At 43.1% G+C, this 22,387-nt stretch overlaps 1 protein-coding gene across 1 annotated transcript in view; it reads left to right on the top strand.

Moving 5' to 3' along the window:
- The window catches only part of tacc2 (transforming, acidic coiled-coil containing protein 2), a 60,697-nt gene that overhangs the window by 21,382 nt on the left and 16,928 nt on the right, over positions 1-22,387 (top strand). Inside the window, exons 3-4 of the mRNA XM_030070400.1 lie at positions 1,483-1,977; positions 7,799-8,062. Of these exons, the coding sequence (XP_029926260.1) occupies positions 1,483-1,977; positions 7,799-8,062 (759 nt within the window). The remainder of the gene's footprint in view (positions 1-1,482; positions 1,978-7,798; positions 8,063-22,387) is intronic.

Genomic DNA, 22,387 nt, shown 5'->3' with positions numbered 1-22,387 from the left:
CCAACTGGAAGCGCTGAAGTCGGAGGCTCTGGATCAATTACAGTTTTGGACCTCCAGGGAAGTCGGGGGCCGCATGGTAGCGCTGAGACCTCTGTTTGTCACGTTGTCAGCGAGGAGAGGGGCTCTGCTGTTGTTAAGTCAGCAGCAAATGACGATAATGTAATGGATGAGGTTACAAGCCATGATGTCATTACAAATCCACCAGCTGCTTTGTCAAAGTCCTCAGAAGATGTTGCGGCGGAGAAGCCACAGGAAAACTTACTGGACAAAAATGAAAACATTCTCCCATTTGCTCCCAGTGACCAAGAGTCTATGATTAAAGGGGCCGTCACGGAATCACACACAGATCAAAGAGTGATTGCAAATCCTTCAGCTGTTGTGTCAAAGCCCCCAGACGATATCATAGTGACCCCACTTGTTGCTGCACCCCAGTGTGACCCCCCAGCAGGGATATCAATCGATAAAGCCTCTGCCCATGCCTCTACATATGAAAAAGAGTCTGTGAGTGCGGGAGATGTCAGTGTGTCAGAAAGTCCCATTCCTGGAGAAAAACCTCAAGAACCAGTGACAGACTGGATAAAAGCTCTGCGAGAAGCTGCATGCCTCTCTCAGTCTGAAGAGGACACAGTGGAAACCTCTGATACATGCACATCTTTGAGGTAAACATGAAAGTGTGTGTTTAAAAAGCATTTACAATAGCAGATTAGAGGAAATGTAGTGCCAGCAGCAGTAGTAATAGTCTTCAAAAATACTCATATTCCTTCCTGGTGGGAGGCGCGTGCTGATGACAAATTAATGCCATGTCTCTGTATGTTCCTGGTTGGTGAAAAGGTCACTGCAGGTAATTGTGACGGCCTCCTAATGTGTTACAAAAGGAAGATTATTTATTAGCACACTGTCACAAATGATCCATTCAAGTACACTGGAGGACACAAGGCACATGGCTACCCTGCTTTCAGCTTTTATTTTTCTATTTGGCAAATGCCAAGAGCCTACTTAGCAATCATTTGGCATTCAGGGATTTTTCCTTTTTTTTAAATTTAGCATTCAAGCAACACCATGTTCAGGTGCTGTTATGAGTGATATTACAGAGAACACTGTGGCAATGAATATGAATGAGCAAGTAAACACAGAGCTGGACTTTATAGTGAGTGGAGCTCGGGTCAGATGATGCTGCCTGTTGAATTTTAATGGAGGTAATGCAGCCTTTTACATCCAAAAGATGACATCAGCTGTGACATCAGCTCTGTTCCTCGGGGCAAGAATGGGCCTTTTCTCGCTCAAAACACACAGCTGTTCACAATGCAGTGGAAACAAAAACAACACACACACACGCACACACACACACACAAGCACAAATGCTCCCGCACACACAAACACACATTTGTCAATTGTCACTCAGTCCTTGAGTATGTTGTGTATTGTGCAAGCATAACAACAAATCACCCAACCCCTTTCTCTCTTGTATTGTTTTTTTTCCAGACCCCTCCCATCTCTGGCCTCTCCTCAACAAGAGTTTCTTACTCCGACTGAGGAGATAGCTGCTCCTCTACAGCAGGAGGAGATCCCGCCACCGGAGCAAGCAGCAGAGAGCACAACAGAGATCCCACCTAAAGAACCAACACAGGAGCCAGTAGAGATCCCAGAACCAACAGGGTGGGCAGTAGATCTCCAAGAAGCAACAAAAAAGCCAGTAGAGCTCCCAGAGCCAACAAAGAAACCAGTAGAAGACTCAGAACCTGTAAAGGAGCAAGGTGAGCTCTTAATACCAACAAAAGAGGCAGAAGAGCTCCCCGAACCAACGAAGAAGGCAGAGACCCTCCCGGACCCAGCGAGGGAGCCAATCAGTGAGCTGCCAGAGAAACTAGACGAAAAACCAGCAGTGACTCCACCAAAAGACGCATCAGAGGAGCCAGCTGGGGAAACTCCAGTGAAAGATACAGTCCAGGATCCTGTTGAGGAGCCGCGGGACAGTGGGTGAGTGTCTCTGTAAACCTGCACCCAGCACGGTGATTTTAAAGGTGCATGATGCAAAATTTCCAAGGGCTGATTTCACTAAAGATGCTTTAGACTCAGCTGACAAAAAAACTTGGAATAAACATGTGAGTTCCACTTAAAATTAGATTACATGAGTCTTAAGGGGACTGCTGCATTAGGTCTTAACAGCTCTTGAATGATCACAACAAAATATAATGACGCAAATAACTCAGATTATGATTTAATTGTTTTTATGTCTACTTCTTGTGACTGTAACAACAACAAGATGTTTATTGTCCCAAAGTCTTCGTTTTCCAATATATGGCAGAGATCATTTGTCATTTTTTGTCATCTGGCTTATATTATGAGCTGATCTTTACAGCTTTTCTGTCATTAAGGCCTATTTTGTTCACAATGTGAGCAAAACTGTGAAAATCACAAGAGTAATGTTTCCCTGCGAGGCTTATGCCAAGGGGGTGTCCTGTTTTCAGTCAGTTCAGTCAGACAGGATTAAAAAACAGTGCTCTTGTAATCCCTAATTGACTGAGATCTAAGGATTATAGTCAGTCACCGCAAGAATAACAAAGGTTTTAGGAAAATTACAAATTTTTTTGGCTGGTTGGGTTTCTAACAGAAATAAAATGCACCACGGTGATTTGTGCATGATTTGCTTTTTAGGGTTGAAAGTTTTTTCTTTCTTTTTTCTTGAAATTTTATTTTTTCTTACAGACATATCAGAGAAACTATACTGCTCCTAACTTCTCTCTGTAATGGGGGGAATCCCAGGGGCGCATATGCTTTACAGCTCAACAGCTTCCAGCTCTTGCCTGCCTGTCACACTTTTAAAATGGATTTCCATACGCTTGGAGAGTCCCCTCAGTGGCTTTGTTTGGCTTGCAGACACCTCGAGGGGGTCTGATCGCTTGTTGCTGTCTGTGACGTCTGATTGGGTCAATGACAGGGAGCTCCAGCTTCAGGAGCCTCCAGATTTTTAGTGGCTGATGTCATTGCAGTGAACCCTCTATGTTGTTAAAACCCCTGACTAAGAAAAATACACACTGTAAACTCATGCGCCGCTCAGCTTGACCTATCTGTGTTTCCATATGGGCACTCGGTATTTATTTAAACACTTTCAGCAGCCCTGGCTAGAATAACTTTCCATGTATGTCATTCCCTTTTTGTACAACTTATTTATGCCAGTGGACTGTTCAGAGTGCACACACGGATGAGCTATAAAAATACTACACGGCTTTGTCATATCACAAGAATAATGCAGTTCCAGATTGTTTACAGTGTTGAATTATCCATTTCAGCTACCATAAATCATGTAGGCAATGACTTAAATACATTTCCACTCTATACTTCTATATCTTTTTTTTTTTTTTTTTTTTTTTTTACTTAATCAGTAATATTTTAAATAAGTTGCACAAACTTGTGAAGAGTTACTCAAGACCAAATGTGGAAAAAATCAAGAATGAACCACTAGCTAACAAATCATTAATGCGTAGTTGCTGAATAACTCTGAATCAAGAACTAGCTATATAGTCGGTAATAATAAGTTACCTAAGAACATTTTAGATGTGTCATATTTGAGTCATACAGGGTAGAATGATACATGTAGGGCCTATTGTATGGAAAAGGGGAGATAGTGCTCTCTTCTAGTTAAATACTAGTTTATTAACATGGTAATAACATTCTGTTTTTAGGTGCTATGTAGTGCTTAATTCAGAGTTATTCAGGAGTTTGTTCCTCTTGCGTTCCTTGGTAATTTCTCAGGAGTTTGAGTTCCTTATTTTAAAACTTTTCTCGTGTCCTTTTGTCATCTCTCTATTTGTCACTCTCTCCTGCTGCCTGCTGCATGCCCAGGAGCCATCCCACATGCCAGAGTAGCACTTGCTGCCTGTCAGTCACAACACTTGTCCCATCAGTCGTGTTGGAGACAAGACGGTTGGCAGAGTTTGAGAGAGGAGGAGCGGGACAGACATTTCCACTGTAGGTCCCATCGATGGATAGTGTTACGCTTGCATACATGTCTACGACAAAGACGGAGAGTGAGGGAAATGTGCTTGTCAAGAATGTGTGTCCATGCATATGTATACGTGTGTGTGTGTGTGTGCGTTTTTTTTTTTTTTTTTTTTTTTTTTTTTTTTTTACCCCGCCCCCAGAGGCTGTCCTAGCTGTCAGTCCTGCTCAGTCTGTGTGGCTCTGTGAGCTGAAGCCGTGAAGCCCGTTGTGGGAGGAATTTGGGCAGGCACTCAGCCCCACTGAAGTCATTCGTACGGGCCAGACAGAGTGGAACAAAAGCCAGAGTTCAGAGAAACACTTGAGCATGTGCTGCAGTGTGTGTGAGTGTGTGTCAGAGTCAGAGAGAGAGAGAGAGAGAGAGAGAGAGAGAGAGAGAGAGAGAGAGAGAGAGAGAGGAGAAGGACTGGGAGGTACAGTTTAGTGGCTCTGGTATTCAGAGTGCACCAGGAGTTAAAGAGAAGGCATTTCTATCATTTAGGTTTGAAGTTGCCTGATGGATTCCTACATGGCTGAGTGCTGGGTGAGTTAATGAGAAGTGGTTGTCATAGCTGTTTTTTTGCTTTTTCCTGTGTGAGTGTGTGTGTCTTTGCGGCAGCAGATGGGCTGTAGGTAACTACTGCTAATTACATTGTGCCTCTGCTGACCTCACCAGATGGGCGGAGGGAAGGACAAATACAAAGATGAAAGGAGGGAAGTGGGAAAAGAGGGAACAAAGTTGTGAAATGAAACACGGTGTGCAAAACGTGGCGCAGGTTAGAGCATGTTTTGCCCTCCTAACCCCACCCCTCTCATCGTTTCTGTGTAATTTCACACTTGATATAGACACAGTGAAGAATCTAACCAACGTACAGTCCAGATGCTGATTACCTGATGCCTGTAGGTTTACCTGATCCTCTTGACATCAATCCCAATCTGTTGTTTTATAAGTAAATAGCAGAGATTTATGATTGGCAGATTTTAAAAAACGTGTCAGTTTGGGCCAAATGGAAAATATGAAGGCCTGTGGTACTGTACCAGTCTCACAAAATAAGAGTTCAGGATGGCACTCAGTGTTCTTTTTTGGCAGATAATCCAATTTGTATTTATCTGCCAAAAAAGCACCTTAACATAACATAAATAATGGCATAGAAAATTACTTTGTACTTTTATGAAGGTGCACATGTACTTTTGTTAAATAACATGTATTTATTATGAAGCCATCCTAACATCTGAAATGCAGCATAATTATTTTCCCACCCATATTCCTTGCAGAAATGCTGTTATTGGCCCACCAAACCAATCTGAACTTGTTAAGTGTAGGCATCAGGTTAGATATATGCAAGGTTCAGCATGGGTTTGGTGTGGTTTCGGTTACCGTAAGAATCTGGGAGCGACTTCCATGTCCTGCCAGGAATACAGGTGGGAAATAAATACCACTGAAACAGCATGTGGGCTCTGAAGGAGTGGGAATGGCCATGGCGCCGTTTAACTCGGTATGTGGGATATTTCTCATCCAAGTTTTTAGAGTAAGAGGGAAGTGGGATGTGATATAGCCCACACTGCGCTGCAAATAGACTAGCTGTCATGGCAACCGTAGTTTCATATGGTTCTTCTTCTTGCGAATGAAGTGGATAATCATGCTTGTCGTTTATTTAACCACACAAGGCTGTCTTTAATAACGTGCCTGACCATACATTGTCTGTCAAAGTGATGTTTTTTTTACTTACTATTACAACAAGTATTCTTTGAATCAGAGCTACTGTGAGTGTGCAGCTACTCTCCCCATCTCCAGGACTGCCTCCATAATGCTAGCATCTGATCAGCACTGGTGTGGGTTTTACTGACCCCCATATTTGATCAGTCTCTAGGCTGACAGAAGTGAATTAGTGCATTAATTCTGATGTCATTTTTTGCAACACCTACAGAGTCTTTGTGGTCAAATGTCTATGCATGTGTGAGGATCAGTATGAGTGGATCAGTTTGAGTTAGCTACTAGCTGCAGAACAGAAATAGTCTTCACATGTTATATCTTTTAAAAACACTTTTTTTCCAGCCCCTTCAGCTGGTTTTATTTACTGCATTCTGTTTATCATTAAACACTCTGCCTGGCCTCGCTGTCTTCTGCTTCCAGCTGCTTCCAGCAGATTAGTGTGATTGTGTGTGTGTGTGTGTGTGTGTGTGTGTGTGTGTGTGTTTGTGTGGCTCACACACACATGGACTTTATTTCATTTACTTACTATTCAGTCATGAAAGTGGAGGTTAGAGAATCAGGGTTGTGACCTGGTCCTGTGATGAGAAAATCACCAATCTGAATCCCTGACCTGGCTGAGGGGATCTGGAAAAATTAAAATGCATGAGAAATCTTCTCTTCTCTTCTCTTCTCTTCTCTTCTCTTCTCTTCTCTTCTCTTCTCTTCTCTTCTCAAAAGCTACAGCTGCTCAGTAACCAACAGTAGAAGTGTGTGTTTGGATTGGTGGGTGTGTGCTTGTATGAATGTGAGGGAATCAGGCGCTGAAAAAGGCACAGGTTTGTGTCTCATGCTCTTGTCGCTGATTTCATCTTGTCATGTCATGTTGTTAAAGCCCCACTCGCTCATACTTATTTCAACTTATTTGGCAAAGTTGGAAAGCTGCAGCTGTGAATCAGCTGATCCTGTCTCCACTGGCTGCTCTGCACCTTTCCAACCTTCAGTGTGACTGTTTTTTTTTTTTTTTTTCTGCCATTCTCTGTGCTCTGTTTCCTTTTTTTTTTTTTTCATCTTTATGGGCACTGCTGGGTCTCTGAGTCACAAAGTGCCCAGACTGTGTTGTGACTTAGTTGTATCTATTTCCAAACTGCATGTGCCAAGTTGCTCACAGATGCTGACATATATATGGCTTTGGATTGCTGTGGAAATGGGCTGGGCCACTGAATGAGGATTTGCAATAAGTGAAACGGGACTACATCACAATAAACAGAAGTGACAGATCTTTTGTCCTGTTGCAACCATTCATATCTGCATTCAAGGCTTCTGATGTTTTCTATATATTTTAAACTGCGAGGGCAGCAAAAAGGAACCAGAGCTCCATTAGATATAAACTGTAACTTGCTCCGCCCTTAAGAAAAGCATGCGCCCTCATTAAATGTTATTAAGTTCTGACTGCAGCAGAGAGAGAGAGATGGAGGAAGGGAATAACAGAGCTCCATGTTTAATCTGAAATGAAACTGGAAGGGCCTGTTGGAACGGCGCAGGTCAGGGGGAGGGTGGAGTTGATGCTAATCTATTATGTGAACTTGTAGTTTCTGAAGGTATTGTGGGGCTTTATTCTGCGGAGTGGAGAGTGTTGGGATATTTTTAGAGCTGAACAGGAGGCAGGCCCCAAGTGGGGAACAGCTGCATGGGCGGCCATCGCATTGCCTGTCAGATTAGAGAGCCTACTACTCCTGATAAGATGAGCCTGGAGCGGAGCCAAATCCACTCCACCAGGTGGCTGGTGATGACAGAGCCAGACAGCTAGCAGCCTCAGACAGGCTGAGGACAAGCCGACCAAACCAGGAAAACATGGAGCAAAATGCAAGGGGTGTAACAAGTGTGTGCAATTTAAGCACCGAGGCGCTGTTAGGATGAGTGTTTTGTGAGAGTCACTGAAGCTGAGGGTTGACTCGCTGGTGATTTAGTGGAGTGCGCCGTGGTCTGTTCAGCTTTGAGGTAAGTTTCCTTCATGGTTCATTTGTATGGAGGAAAGTGGAATGTGTCCTCAGAGGGCTTTCCAAATCGCCGTACTTGGCCGTCTTACTTCGGACTGTGTGTTGATGTTTGGTGTTCCCTCCCCTGCAGGCCCTCCCTCACTGAGCAGGCACACAGAGGTGACCCTGCTCCTGCCTCTGCCTCCCTACCTCCTCCTCCCTCCGGACACCATTTCCCGCCTGCCCTTCCTCCTCACCTCCAGGACACAACCGAGTTCCCCACTCCTCCTCCAACCCCTCCAGAGAGGCAGACTCCCGAAGCTCGTGTGACCCCACCTGCATCCCCCCGCCCTCCTGCACCGGCTCCTGCCTCCCCACCTCCACCCTCTGCTGCACCCTGCCATCCCCCTGCAAGGTATGGTCCTTTACTTTTACTAGCACTACTAGAAGCTGGAGCAGAAGCATTTTTTTTTTTTTGAAGAATTTAATCAATGCCTTTAAAATAGCCATGGGTTTTGTTCAAGAGCGTATTTCTAGTCTTTATTTCAACTTCAATTTAAAGTTTATAGTGTCTTTTTTTTGGATCAAACACAGGCCAGAGGTAAGGAGTGTCATCATCCAGGCTAATTTTAATTTGAGGAATCAAATAGCTATTGCTGTATACCTTATTAATCCTTTACATAGCTATAGCAGTGTGTGGCTGTCTCTTTTTTCTTTAGATGTTGCTGATCACAGACTTAGAAATACATCAGCTGCCGTATGATGAATGAATTCCATAGCAACTAGGCTTTGTCTGTGCTATTTCTTCAGCCCACTTCATTTTCCCTGTTCATCAAACTTCTGGTAAAATTGCAGTTAACCATTGCTATTCGCATCTACCACACACGCACATACCGACCCTGAAGCATCTATGAATGGTGTGTTAACGGTTAACAAATACTTTCTAATGCAAATACTTTATAATGCAAAACAAACATAAATGTTAAACATACACGGATGTAGAAACATACATGTACTACTTAAAACACGCTTAGAAATGGTAAGTAATATTCTCACATGTGCTTACCACTAAGTTTCAGTGTAATAAAAAGGGAGGGAGAGAGGGGGGCTAAAATAAAGTGCTGCTGTATTCACTTATCTATGAATCTGTTCATCACAACAGCATTAAATAGGGTATTTATTCACCACACTTTTTCACAGTGGGCTCTGTCTGCCCCATCTTAACCACTTGACGTAGTATCACAGATTTCGTGCCATTAATTGTGTGTTTGTGTAGCACCCTAGTCATGGCAGAAAGCTGCTGCCCCACCTCAGTGTCAGAACACAATGATGCTCATTGTTTATTCATTCAGTGACGCTGATTGCATTTAAATGCCGCTCATTATTTTGGTATCAGTGCTGGATGTTTTCTTGATGCTAGTACTAAACATTCTGCTGTGGTCCCTCTTGGCTGTGGGATTCATTACGTATGGACTTCATTTTTGTTATAAGAGGGAATGACTCAGCCACTTCATTTTCATTTCACAGTGCAGTGCTGTTTCCAGCCAGCAGAGGGTGTGTATGTGTGTATGTGTGTGTGTGTGTGTGTGTGTGTGTTCCCCTCTCAGAGTCCAGCAGTTCATGTTTTGCTGCCAGCCTGTGTCTGCACTCTGCTGTCTGAATGCTGCAGTCAGCTGGTGCACGGGCAAACACCCCTGCATCTCACTATGAATCAGTCTTAAAATGCAAAACATAATATCCATAATATTTTCTGTGTTGAATGATACATGTCATCTCTGTCACGTCTGTCAGCGTTGATGTGTGAAATGATTTGGCTTGCTAAATGCCTCCTTTGCCCAGTGAAGGCAAGGATTTTGAGAAGAGCTGCTGGTTGTGTTGCTATATTATTTATGATGGAGCGTAAATAGCAGCAAAAGTGCACCAGAACAGACAGTTAGAGAGCAGCAGCAACAGAGATCTCAGCTATTGGCCACAGATTAGGAGATCAACATGGTAACTAGGTGTGTATACTCTGATTGGGTATCATGCATTTAACTGTTTGTGTCTGCAGACACCAGAGGGCAGGCAGGTGTTGGCTTAAGAAGTCCTAAGACCAAATATGTGTATGAGATGTTTTTTTTCTTTTGTCTGTTTTTTGACCAGCCAATGCATCAGCAGTTAGTCAACCTAGTATATATCATTAGAGTGAAAGTCATACAAACCCTTAAAATATACATCTGCTCTCTTTAACTATAATGGCAGGGAACACTACAAATGACAGAATCATAATAATGTGATTCCTGTGGGGGAAATTCTGCTTTTGCTTACTAGTTTTTAACAGATTATCTTCCTTACATGCTTTATTTTGCACAGAAACATAATCAGCCCCTTTAGCTTTTTTGACCACCTGTGATTTAAGAGACAGGCTGTTGGGTATCTGTGCCACTGCCTTGCTGGATGTTAGTGTGTGAAGTTTCCCATTGTAGTGCCTTGATCATTCCACTGTTTTTGCTCTCATCCTTTACTTTGCCAAACTAAAGACAACTACAGACATGCGTCTGAACCTCAAAGTAGTTTTTGAAATGTCTCACACGGAAAACTATTATCTCTGTCCTTATGGTCTTGAACACAACAAAGTAGTTCAACATGTGTACATGGTTGGCAGTGACGTGCAGTGCTGTAAGATGATATTAATGCAGAAAAGATCAGGTTTGCAGCCCTCAGCGTGGATGTTTTGTAGAGACTGCCTTGGGATGTCAATTCAAGACTTTAGTACGGTAAAACTGAAGCTTTTTCTTAACATATGGAATGCAAAGCCCTTGGGCTCTTTCCCTGCCTGATCAGACAGCTGGAGGATTTGTGTACCAAAGAGGATCAGAAAGCCAGATCACCATCCAGCATCATGTCATAGATATCCCCCAAAACATCTTGTAACCTCAAATCCATTTTCCAGTATATTTGGACCATGTTAATGTTACACACAGCTATAGCAATCTCTAAGGAAGAAGGAACTAAGAAGAGTCTTAGTTTGTTTATGGTTACTGCTGATGGCCACTTGATTACAGCATATCATCAGAGATTTCTGTTTAAAACCATGTAAATAGTGTTTTACATTTTAGAGAAGGCTATAAATGGTGTCTGAAGGAAATTTTGATGTAGACAGATAGGGCTGAGATTGCACAATGACCTATACTGCTGATCACAGCCCTCTGTTAGAAATTATTAGTAATGCTAGTATCTCCATAAAAATAAAGTGAGAGTGGGCGATATGGACAAAATCAAATAGCGCAATATTTTTGACTGAATACATCAATACCAATAAAGTGATGATACTGTACCAAAAAAAAAAAAAAAAATTTGAATTTTGATAAGCAATCATTAGTAAAGTGGATATGATAACCATGCAGATAGAGGAAAAAATAACAGCTAGAATACTGCATCCCTTTATAGTAATGCAGCATTTAAAACCAGGTACAGACAATACTTACACCATATCACGATATTACAACGAACAAACAAAAACGATGTTTGGTCTCATATCATGATATTGATAAAATATTGATATACTAAAATAGATAGATAGTAGCAACAAAAAGCCTTGTGATTGCTCAGTAGGACAAGCTTATAAAAATGAAACTTTTCTTAAAGACATTGTTTCCCCTGAGTATAAACCTCTTTCATAGACACTTATAGAATAGATTTTTATCCCTCTGTAATATCTTGTTCTTTAGCTGAGTAAAGATTTGTCTTAAGATTTGAAGCTCTCCACCGAAGCTCCAAACGGTGTCCCTGAAAGCATAAATTCTTCTGCCTCAGTACAGTCTGCTTAAGAGCACAGGCTAGTGCATTTGAACCCTCTTGCAGCCTACGAGTATATGGACTGTAGCGACCCAGATTCCCCTAGAGCAAGGTCATGAATCTTTCAGAAAAACCTGCCAAGGCCATATCTTCCAGTGCCTGAGTTTGTTGAATTTTTCATTTCTTCATCCTCTAAGTCTGAGGGTGCAGCTTCAGTGCGCAGCCAGAGTCTGTCCTGCAGCACCACAGAAACAGAAATGATGTTACTTATTCAGCGTGAAACACCTTTTTCCCCCTTTCATTTGTTATTAAGAAGAATAGGAACTTATACTTCACACACAGAGTACACGCCTTGCTTTTTTGGATATGTTTTTGAACTGTTATGGGGCTGTGGTTGGCAGTGGCAGTCAATACTCTCACTCTGGTGGGATCTCTGTTGTGAATGGTAGAGTGGGTAACATGTGTAATTGCTCCCTAAGGCTGTGAAACATTGACTGACAGACCCATCAGGGACTGGAATCACATCAATATCCTCTATGATCTCATGGTAATGGACTCCATGTTTACGCTTAAAATCTCCCCTTCTCCCATGGGGTCTAACTGGGTGACTGTAAAGAACAGCCCTTGCATTTCAGAAATCTCCATCTTAATGAGTTATTTAGTCTCATAGTCGTTCTTAAAATCTTGTAAAGCAGGTGAAAAAAATCTGTCAGTGGGATGATATAATATCGCTTGTTTCCTTTGCTAATCAATTTATTTCATTCATTGTCTTGATACTAGTGGGCAGATGTGCCTCATTCTACCTTGTTTCAACATTTATTCTTGTTTCTAGAAAACAAATGGGATTTCCTCATCCCAACAGATTTTTTTTTGTGGAAAAAATATGTCAAAATAAAATTGAATTTGAATATGAGACTAAATGACTTGTTAAGATGGAGATTTTTGCAGTGATTTGTGATGGAATTGGAGATTACCCATTTTAATCTGCCTTTTAGCTGTGACAAGGAGAGGCGTGACACCTGAAACCCACAAACAACAGGTTTGTGTGACGGGAGACGCTCTAGGCCAAAGTTGCTATTGTTGTGCGTCCTCATTCTTTCCCAGGAGTGTACAATGGATTTATACTACTCATATTTCCGGCGCCTTTCTCAATCTGGTGTCCCGCTGCTCACAGACAAATGGTGGGAAGCACCGAACCTGTTTCAGCTCTTATTTCCACCCTACAGGACCTGCTTTCTGTGTCTTTAAAGCACAGCTGTTTAAAATACAGAGACTGTCAGACACAGGCAGACAGGTAGTGATTAATTCTCCTCCTGTCTTTGATGCATGCCAAGGTTTGGTGTGAGTGCCAGTAAATTAGATCACCAATCCAGCTTGCTCCTCAAGGAGGCAACATAGCGGCAGCATCAATTTTGAAATGGCTGGGAGAGAGATGCTCATATGCCAGAATACATTTTGTCCTTGCCTCTTGGGGGAGGGATGGCAGCTATTTAATAAAGCTGCCATGAACCAAAATGAACGAGAGATACATATAGCTTTCCACATACCCTACCCTGTTTCTTTCTTGTGTATGCATCCATTTAATATTATGAGCATGGCAAGAGGTTGTTATTTTTTCTTGCTCGCCTTGCTAGTTGTGCTTTGCAACATGGATGTCAAAGTTTTTAATTTGATTTTCTACTGTTTTTTTTCTCTGAATGAAAGAGAGTAAAGCTTATTTCTTTGAGAGTTGCTGGTAGAGGGGCTTCAAAGAAGGAGAGTTTAATGGGTCAAGTGTTGAATAATACACATGCACACACATAGTTTCTCAGGGTCTATTGTTTACCTCATGCATCACGCTGGTTGGCCATGCTGCCTGCTGGAAGCTTCCATTGTGTAAAAAGGAGGCACAAATGACATATTCACTGTGCAACTCTCTGGGCCGCGAGAGGGGGACCCTAGCAGGAGAGAGAGAAGGTCGAGAGGTATGATTTCTGTGGGAGGGAGAAAGGAGGAGACTGACAATGTCTTGGAGAAATGTGTGCGGTTTGGGGGCTGCTATTGTTTGGCTCCCCTGCATAGTCGCGGTGGCGGACTAGAAAAAGCTGCTTGTCTTTTTAAAGGCGCAGGAGGCTGGTGTCAGGGGAAAGAGTGGAGGAGCGATGGGGGAGGAGGCAGTCAGAGCAGCAACACAGCTCAGCGATAACATCCACCAAACAGAGAGCAGGCACCTCTCTCTCACATGCGAGAGAGAAAGAGAACAGGATTATTATTCCATGCTTTTTTGTTTTGGATTATTTTCTCTTTTGCATTTCACTGTTTGAGATCTATCCTTCCTGCTGTTTGTTGCATCATTTCACCTGCTTCCACCAGATGAGATAGTCATAAAACCAGAGGAGAGGATCAGGAATGCTGTGCGTAAAGTGGGGAGCTCTGAATCATCCCCTGTTTTGCTCCTGATGCAAGCAGGACTCTCTCATCCACTGCACTGCAGCACGGTAACTCACACCACGGAGCTCAGCCAGCGCTCGCTGCCTTTGACACTGTCTGCCTCACTGGAAGGATCGGGGGAAAAGGAGGAAGGAGTTTTGGGGAGCAGGTGGATGTGGAGGGCGGCTGGTGCGCAGGAGCAGGCCGGGGTTGGGAGACAGGGCAGAGCTAGCTAGAGGATGGGAGCCAACGAGTCCATGGAGCAAGGACAGGCGCCTTGTCCCTCTCAAGAACACATGTGAGTCCCACAATACCTGTCTTCCTGGGATGTGGTCAGGTGACCAAAAATCAGGGAAAAAGAAAAAGAAAAAGCAAAAAACAAACAAACAAAAAAAAAACAGAGAAATTCCAAAGAAATGCCTCTTAGAAATGAAGGTTGAAGGAGTGGAGGGTAGCTCCTGCTGTTGCCATATTGGCTTTTACTTGTGTTTGGTTCTGAATTGGGTTTCCATGCACTTTTGTCATCGCTGATCGTCACTTTTGTTGTTTTCTTTTGTGATGTAAATAAGGATGAGTGCATTGGAGCACGTGTGCAGGCGCATGTATACGCGCGTCAGTTCAGAGTACAGTATGTACAGATGAAACATAACAGTGCTACAAGGGAAGCTGTGGGAATCAGAATTAGGCAGTGGGTAGATGCTGCTGGGAGCCTGGTGGGGTGATGTTTTGCTGTATGAAACAGGCCACGACTGCCGCACTGGGAGCAGGAGGCTGCGACTGTGCTGAAATAGAAATACTTTGTGGGGTGAGATGAAGATAACGGTGGATGAGAGAGAGAGGGTGAGAGAAGGGGAGAGAGGGAGAGTGCTCCACTTTGCTGGGTTTTATTTATATCCAGACACATTTCTGCACAGGGGAACAAGGGCCTGGGGAGTCATGCGTGGAGGCAGATGGAGTGGGTGTACATTTAATTTTTCTGGGGTGTGTGAGTATTTAGCATAACATAATTGATTTTCATCTCATAGCTCTACTAACTTTAAAAGGTTAGAGCAGGGACAAGCAGCCATGTGCCATGTAGGTGCAAGGTGTCCGTTTTCATCCCTGCATAAGAGGGTGACTTTCAGTAATTACTTTCTCTTTTTTGGGGGGGTTGTGCTAGTCGGTGAATCACTCAATCACCTGTTGTAGTCTGTAGTTGGAATAAAAATCTGAGTGATCTAGGCCCACCATGGCACATGTTTGCCTATCTCTGCCTTAAAGGATAGGAATAATTCATAAATGCATCAGCAGCAACAACAGGCTCTTAGCTAGACCTGTCTATGGAGAGCTGGCTGCAGTTTACTCCTGGTTTCAAACTGGCTAATTCATTTGATAATCCAATAAGCTGATAAAAAAAAATCCCAACAGTCATTAAGACTGTGGAACAGCTGGATGCCGCACAGGTAGCTGTGTAACAATGTTTCTGAAGCTCTCCTGTGCTGTCAGTCACAAACAGTGATGGATGTTGGCTTCCTTTGTGTCAGTCTAAGCATTGGTGATGTTTGGATTTCCACATGATACACAGAAAGCAAGCCAGTAAGCCAGCCTCCAAAACAACAGAAGCTGCTGGAGAATGTCTTTTTAGGAGTTTCAAAATCTCACCTCCAGGAAAGCAAAAAAGTGTTCAAGTGTTCTGAAGCTAGTTAATTATTGCACTTTGCATCCAGTATCTATATTATGATTTTCTGCATTTTCTGCAACCATCAACTACAGTAGCAAACAGATGTTGCAGTTCTTAGATGTTGGAAAAATTGTAACTAAGAGTAGATTGTGATTGAACAACACAATAGAGTGGTAAATACAGGTTAAGTGCAAACAGGAATCTAATTACTTGAGATTTTTCCACCTGGTCTTGTAATAATTAAGTTTTGAAACGCAACTCTGAGCTAAAAGTCTCTCTTGAATAATAGAAAGACATTAACTGCACGAGAGCTTCATGTCTTTTACCCTGACAATATTCACAGTTGGAATCGATGTAGGAATTTTTTACCCTGACAATATACAAAGTTGGAATCAATACTGGAATCAATACAGAACTGGATGGACGAAATTGAAAATGGCACCAGAATCAGTAAAATGCTGACAATGCCCAGTCCTGCTCTTAGCAGCGCCACTTTGGGAGCCAGTTTATCCAGCCGCTGCACAGAACAGAAGCACTGTGCCCACCTTTCCCACCATTACTAATATCACTTTAGTTATGTAACAGCGTCAAGAGCATTTACATGAGTCAAGCACACCTGAAAGTACACAACACAGCTCTGATCAGGAATGTTGAGTGCTTTTATGTAAGATAAGATGGAATAAGATCACGCTGTATTGTCCATTTCAGTTGTTCAATATATAAAGAGTCAAAGCTTAAGTGCAGTCACACAGTTGCTGAAAAAAGACATCCCATATCCTCGTTGCCATCACAGCTTCTATTCATACAGCTAGTTTCATTTTGTGAAGTTTGTGAATGGACGTCTACTACTGGTATCCATCTCAAATGATTATTTTACACATATTAGGCTGATGTAATGCATAGGCAATTAGGTGGGATGGGCCAAACTGTGCACTGTGTTCAAAGGAATTACTCTCCTGTGAGTCTGACTTTTATAATGGAAGAATGACATCATCCACGCTGCAAGGCCAATGAGTTTGTGCTGTCTCTGCATTCACTGGAGGAGGCACTGGTGCTATGAATTAACCTAGCTCCTGATCTCGTCATCAAAATGGACACACACACACACACACACACCCCTCGCACCTCCTCCTTGCTGATACTCTGTTTTACAGGCGTCACCCTAGCTTATTGTTTTTTTTGGTGCCATCTGCTTCCATATGAGTCTCAGATTAAAGTAGATGAGGCATTACTGAATGGAGATTATCTTCGTCTGACACTCTTTTGTCTCAGTGGTTTCTTTGTTTTGAACATGGATCTGGAGTGAATGGACTACACTCCACAGAAATTGTTGTTTTTTTCTCTGTCTCTGTGGATCAATTGAAGTACTTTTTTCAGGGGCTGAATGAGGATGAGAGAGAAATTTCAAGACATCTGCTATTTGAGAAAAGCGCATGGTTCTTTTTATCTGACCTGCAAAAGGTACAGAGAGCGATTCTCCATAAGTTTTCATTTCCTGGGGTTGAAGAATCGTTTGCAGGGGACAGAGCTGCTTTGTGTTCTTGTCCCGTCACAAAGCCCCTACTTAGACACTGGCTGCTCTCCACCCTCTAAATCACATCTGTCTAGAAGCTGAAGAGGCTGGAGAGAGAAGCACTTTGATCAAAGTCCCTGCGTCTCTCTCTCTGACTCTCTCTCACTCTCTCTCTCTTTGTTTCTGCTGTGTGAATTTAACGAGATTTAGCAACATTTATATCTTGTAAAATGAAGATTGATTGTAGTTGCATATGGTGGAGTGCCTATTTGATATACGGTATCCAGAGATTCATTCATAAGTGTCAAAAAAGCACAAGAGCTCCCTCTATTGGTCTCATCGGTGGCTCTCACCTGTACCTTATGTCATATACAGTATTATAACTCCTCATGCTATTATGTAATTCTTTTAAGAATACAGTACAAATCAGGCATTTACCCCTATTAACTGACATTCAAATTAAATTCTGCATAATGTTTACTACTAATGTCCACATCTCTTTTTTGCTAAATTTCCTGACAAAGTCCAAGTTGACTCATATCGAGGTGTCTCTCACATCTAATGCAGACTGTTTGTGCAGGTTTTTAGTATACTGACCTGTCACATTGCTGACTTGCTGACAGAAGACAATTGCTGATTCTCATATTGCTGTGCTGCTGTGCCTCTCCGTTTTTTATTTATTTATTTAATGTCTGACAGACCAAAAAAGAGCTTATTGTGTGTAACATTTTGGCCTCAGCACCAGTCCAGAATTCAAACGGCAGAGAAAAATGGATTTCCAGGAAGCCTGTGTGACATACAAATCCTCCTGATAAGGAATGGTCAAAACCAAGAGTAATGGAAGGAAGGGTGAATGAGGAGAGAGGCTTAAGGAAACAAATGAAGAATGCACCGGAGAGATAGGCAGAGGTGAAGGAGAGCGAGCAAGTTAAAGGAATTGAGGAAGATGGCCTCAGTCATGGTCAGTGTTCAGGCAGACAGCCTTTTAGAGGCGTTTGACAGTCGAGAGAAGATGGTGGGAGTCTGCAGAAGCTAATCCAATGACCCGCTAATCACACAGCTGCCAGCAGACCAGCAGCCAGCACCCTTCCTCCATTCATCCCCCCACTTCTTTATTCAGCAGCCTTCCCACCAGCCTCCATCTGATCCATGTCTGTGTCTCATCATTCCTCTTTCATATAGGTGGCATCACATTTATTAATTTCACATTTTCCGCATAAAGAAATCATTACCCATGACCTTTTGCTATGCTGTGATTACAAAATCTCCTGGCAGAAGAGATAATTGCAAGGTCTCCAGTATAATGATACATTTGTTTCCGCTCCTCATTCATTTTTTTGTGTTTGCTACATGTTTTGTGGAGGGGTGTGTATACTACAGAATGACAGGTGGCACTGGGTTTGTGTGCAGGTGTAGCCCAGTTTCCCCCTCTCCCCCCGGGGCTGAGGATTGCTCGCCCTCCAGCACTGAAAAGATTGTTTACATAGGACGAGAGAGATTTGGCCGGGACCAGAGACATGTCTGGCGCTCTGAAAGGCAGCGTCTCTTTCAACCTCCTACTGCAGAGTTTCTTTCTCCAGGCAGTCATCTCAGCCTGTGAGAGGCTGCTATTAACTGCTGCTCTCTTTGTTTCAATTCGCCCCCAGATCCTGATTGCTCACACATGTTACTTTTCCTGGTTCTTTGTTTTATTCTGCCTCTAGGTAAACACAAGGGCTTCTGAGGATTTGATGACATTAACACAAAAACTTCAAGAATCAAAATTCTTATGCACCTGATTCATTTGTTTTTCATCTATATATTACTGTGCGCTTTGGCGAATAATTTCATGCTTTCTATATTCCCTTTGTATTAATGATAACGCACTTACATGGAGTGTTGCTATTTAAGGATAATTAGCCTTGGCTATGCTGGTAGGAATAGAAGTATTAGGAAAGAAAATTCAGCAATATCATTTTTCTTTTGTCTTTGAGCCATTGTGAACAGAATGGTTTTGCAGAAGAGACTGCTTTCTAGGCAGCTGTTGGAATAATTTATCTATAATTTGCCTTTATTTGTCTTCCACATCATAAAAACAGGCTTTACTGGGCCCTTCTTGGTTAGTCAAACCAGTTGTTTGTGTGTATCTCTGTGTGTGTGTGTGTGTGTGTGTGTGTGTGCGCGCGCACTTCCGCCTCAGTGGAACATATGGCGTGAACAGCCTCCAGTTGCCATGGCAACACTGTGTTTGCAGCCATATGAAACGTGTCCTCTGCAAGGATATAAACGGAGCGCTGAAAAGAGCCCAGATTACCTCACTGTTGTTTCAGTGATATTTCTATCCAGCTCTGCCTTTTCAAGAGGGAGCAGTGTACATGCTGGCAAAATGAAATCTTGATCTAAACTGATTCATGGATTAGTTTTCACTCCTTTGAGTGGTTTAATTTCCTTCTTATCTGCCTTTCTATGGTGCATGTGTATTTGATTTTTTTTCCGTTACACTTGCCCTGTCCTTGAGGCTGTCTGTGTCACTGCCTGTGACTGTCTGACACCATGATCCCTGCTCTCAGTGACTGATCCAGGTGGATCCACAGGCAGCCCAGTGTGATCCTGCTGGACCCACTGGGCCTTCACAGAGATTAGAGACCTGCTTCCCTTCTTGGCCATGCCCTGTCACATCTCATATTATTGCACCAAGTTCTAGAGGCATTATCAATGTGTTTTATTGTAAAGCATCAGCAGAGTCGATCTGTGAAAAATTTATTAAGCAGGTGCTGCTGCATCCCTGTTGCAGATTTAGCCTGCTGTTTGGCGCATTTGTGCAGCCTGACAAATTCTTGAGATTTCTGTGTGAAAATGCTGATACCAGCTCATGGAGCTCAAGTAGAATTTGTGTTATCCTACCACCTCGCTGGCTGGAAAGATCCCCCATCTCTGCAGTGACATGCCTAGTGGCCATATTGTGGACATATTGACCATGACAGTCAGAGGGTTTTATTAGATATGGGCGCCCATATCTCCCAACCTTCCTCTTCTGTTCCTTCTAGATGCACTTTATGTCTCATTCAGCTCTGAATCCTTGTCATTGACGTACTGAACATAATGCCGGGTAGCAGATGTTGGAGCCCTTGCCAACAATTACCCTTTTTTCATGACAGGAGCGGTTAGTTGCTCCGTGTTTCTGTGCGTTTGTGACAAAATACCCCCACAGGATGGTGGGTAGCATCTATATGATCTGTAAAGAAACTGTATAGACAAGTTCAATCAATACAGACTCATAGCTTTCATTTTAATGAGGCGCCTTGTCTCATCTCCTCTCCCCCTCTGGTCTCCGCTCTCGTGATTGTGTGTGTATGTAAGTGTTTTTAAGAGGGGCTTCACCATACATAGGTAGCTGAAATTGTAATGTTAGCAGTAAACCTTGCCCTAGGCATTGCTTTTATCATTTCCCATTTTTATAGTTCATCGTAAAAGGCTCATTTCATTATACTGTCTGAGGATGTGTTGGAGAAACCATTACTCTGCACAAGGCTGAGCAGTATGTTAATCTCACAGCTACTAAATACAACTATGTAAGCAAATCTGTTCAGTAGGACGATGCCAAATCCAGCTTACACTGTATTTCAGGAGTGCTTTCAATAATACCTTGTAGTAGTACCTAAAAACCATGTCTATAGACGTTCTGCTTTATGTAGCTATTCTGTTTCAGTGTTTCAGTTAAGACGTACTGGGTTTATAGAGTAGCATCTGGGTCTGTTCTTTGCATTTATACCGTCAGCTTTGGTTTTCTTGTTAGAATTTGGGGCGAAGAAGGGCAATATTGAGGAGCTGAAGGGATAGAGAATATGTTAAAGAGGTGGCAGGGGCTAAAATAATGAGCAAGCTTTATCACATCAGCAGCAGACTAGACTGGTGTGCAGCACACTGCCTCTCCTCTTGTGTGAATACTGTATGAACTGGAACCTGCCTCTGACATAGTAACACTCGGCTGCAATCGCCTCTCGCAGAGAGTGATTCAGGGGAGCCAGAGAGATGGAGGAAGGGAGGGAAGTGGAGAGGGGAAGGGTGGGAGAGGGAGAGGGAGAGGGAGAGAGAGAGAAAAGGCAGAGAGAGTGCCAGAATATATGCAGGTGGTGGTGGGCTTCTGCAGCCAGTCTCATTTGGATTGGACGGCATTGTTTCCTACTGGGGAGGAGTGGAGACAGAGTATAGATTAAAAATAGGGGCAGTGTGACAGGACTGAGATAAAGAGGAGGAAATTAAGAGACATTAGACTATAGAGGAGAGGAGGGAGAAAGAAGGGAGGACAGGGGAAAGGGTAGACCAAGTCCTAGACATTGTCAGGGGGAAGAGAGCTTGTCGAGGAGGCGGTGGGTGTCTACCTGTGTGGCAGGCGGTAGCCTTGTGGTCTGGAGAGGTGTAGCCAGCCGGCAGCCATGGCAGTGAGTGCGTGGCAGGCTCTGTCTCCACTGCAGTGGGCTCGCTGGGGCTGGGACACGCTGCTGGGAGGGGCAGGGGATGAAGACAGCCCAGGCTCGGATCCTGCTCTGGGGCTCCTCCGGCGTCTCAGCTGGGGCTCACGGCACGACAGCATGATCAAGGCTGCTGGGGAGCCAGTCAGACAGAGGTGAGGCAGGATGGGAGGCTGAGCTGCATACCGCCAAATAATACATTGATCGGCGCAGTGTGGTGGTCGGTGTTTGGTAGTCGGCGGAGTGTGGCAAGCTATGTTACACATATGTATGTGTCTGTATGTGTGGTTGCAGTAGACGAATATGATCAATTGATATTGTTTCAGGATGATAACATCTGTGTGATCTTATTATCAATCTGTCATCATGCAGTAATCACTCATGCCTTAATTTATTGATCATTTTTTCCTTCATTCCCTTTGTCTAATTTTGGACATAGCTGTGGTGTCTCTAGGTGGTCTTGTGTGTGTATGGGGGTTGGGTTTGGTGGGCTGATTCTGTGTCTCAGGCGTGGCATTATCTGTCTCCTCACTGCAGATTTAGCACTTTCATTTCTAGCCATAAAAATCTCACCAAAAACTAATTCACATGAACACGTACTGGACAGGGGCTTTGTTTATCTAATTATGATCGAGTGAATTTGTTGGACTGTAAAGCAGGTCATAATGCACGAGGAATGCCTTATTAGCACATTGTGTGCTGAAGACATTCAAATAGTATGGCATCAGATAATCAGCAACTCTGTTTGACTGAGGTAAATCAGTATAAAATTTTCTTTCATTACAGTGAAACACTACAGTACCCCATGGGTAATATCACTTACTAGCTATCCATGATATACTACACACAGTAAAATTATTCATAAATTTTTTTTAATGAGGGATGCTGTAACTCATTTATCTGTGTTGATACTCAAGCCTATCTCTTGTT

The sequence above is a fragment of the Myripristis murdjan genome, chromosome 15 (assembly GCF_902150065.1).
Source record: "Myripristis murdjan chromosome 15, fMyrMur1.1, whole genome shotgun sequence".
In the NCBI taxonomy this organism is placed as follows: domain Eukaryota; kingdom Metazoa; phylum Chordata; class Actinopteri; order Holocentriformes; family Holocentridae; genus Myripristis; species Myripristis murdjan.
The sequence above is the reverse complement of the archived record's forward strand: the minus strand, read 5'-3'. Positions and strand labels throughout refer to the sequence as shown.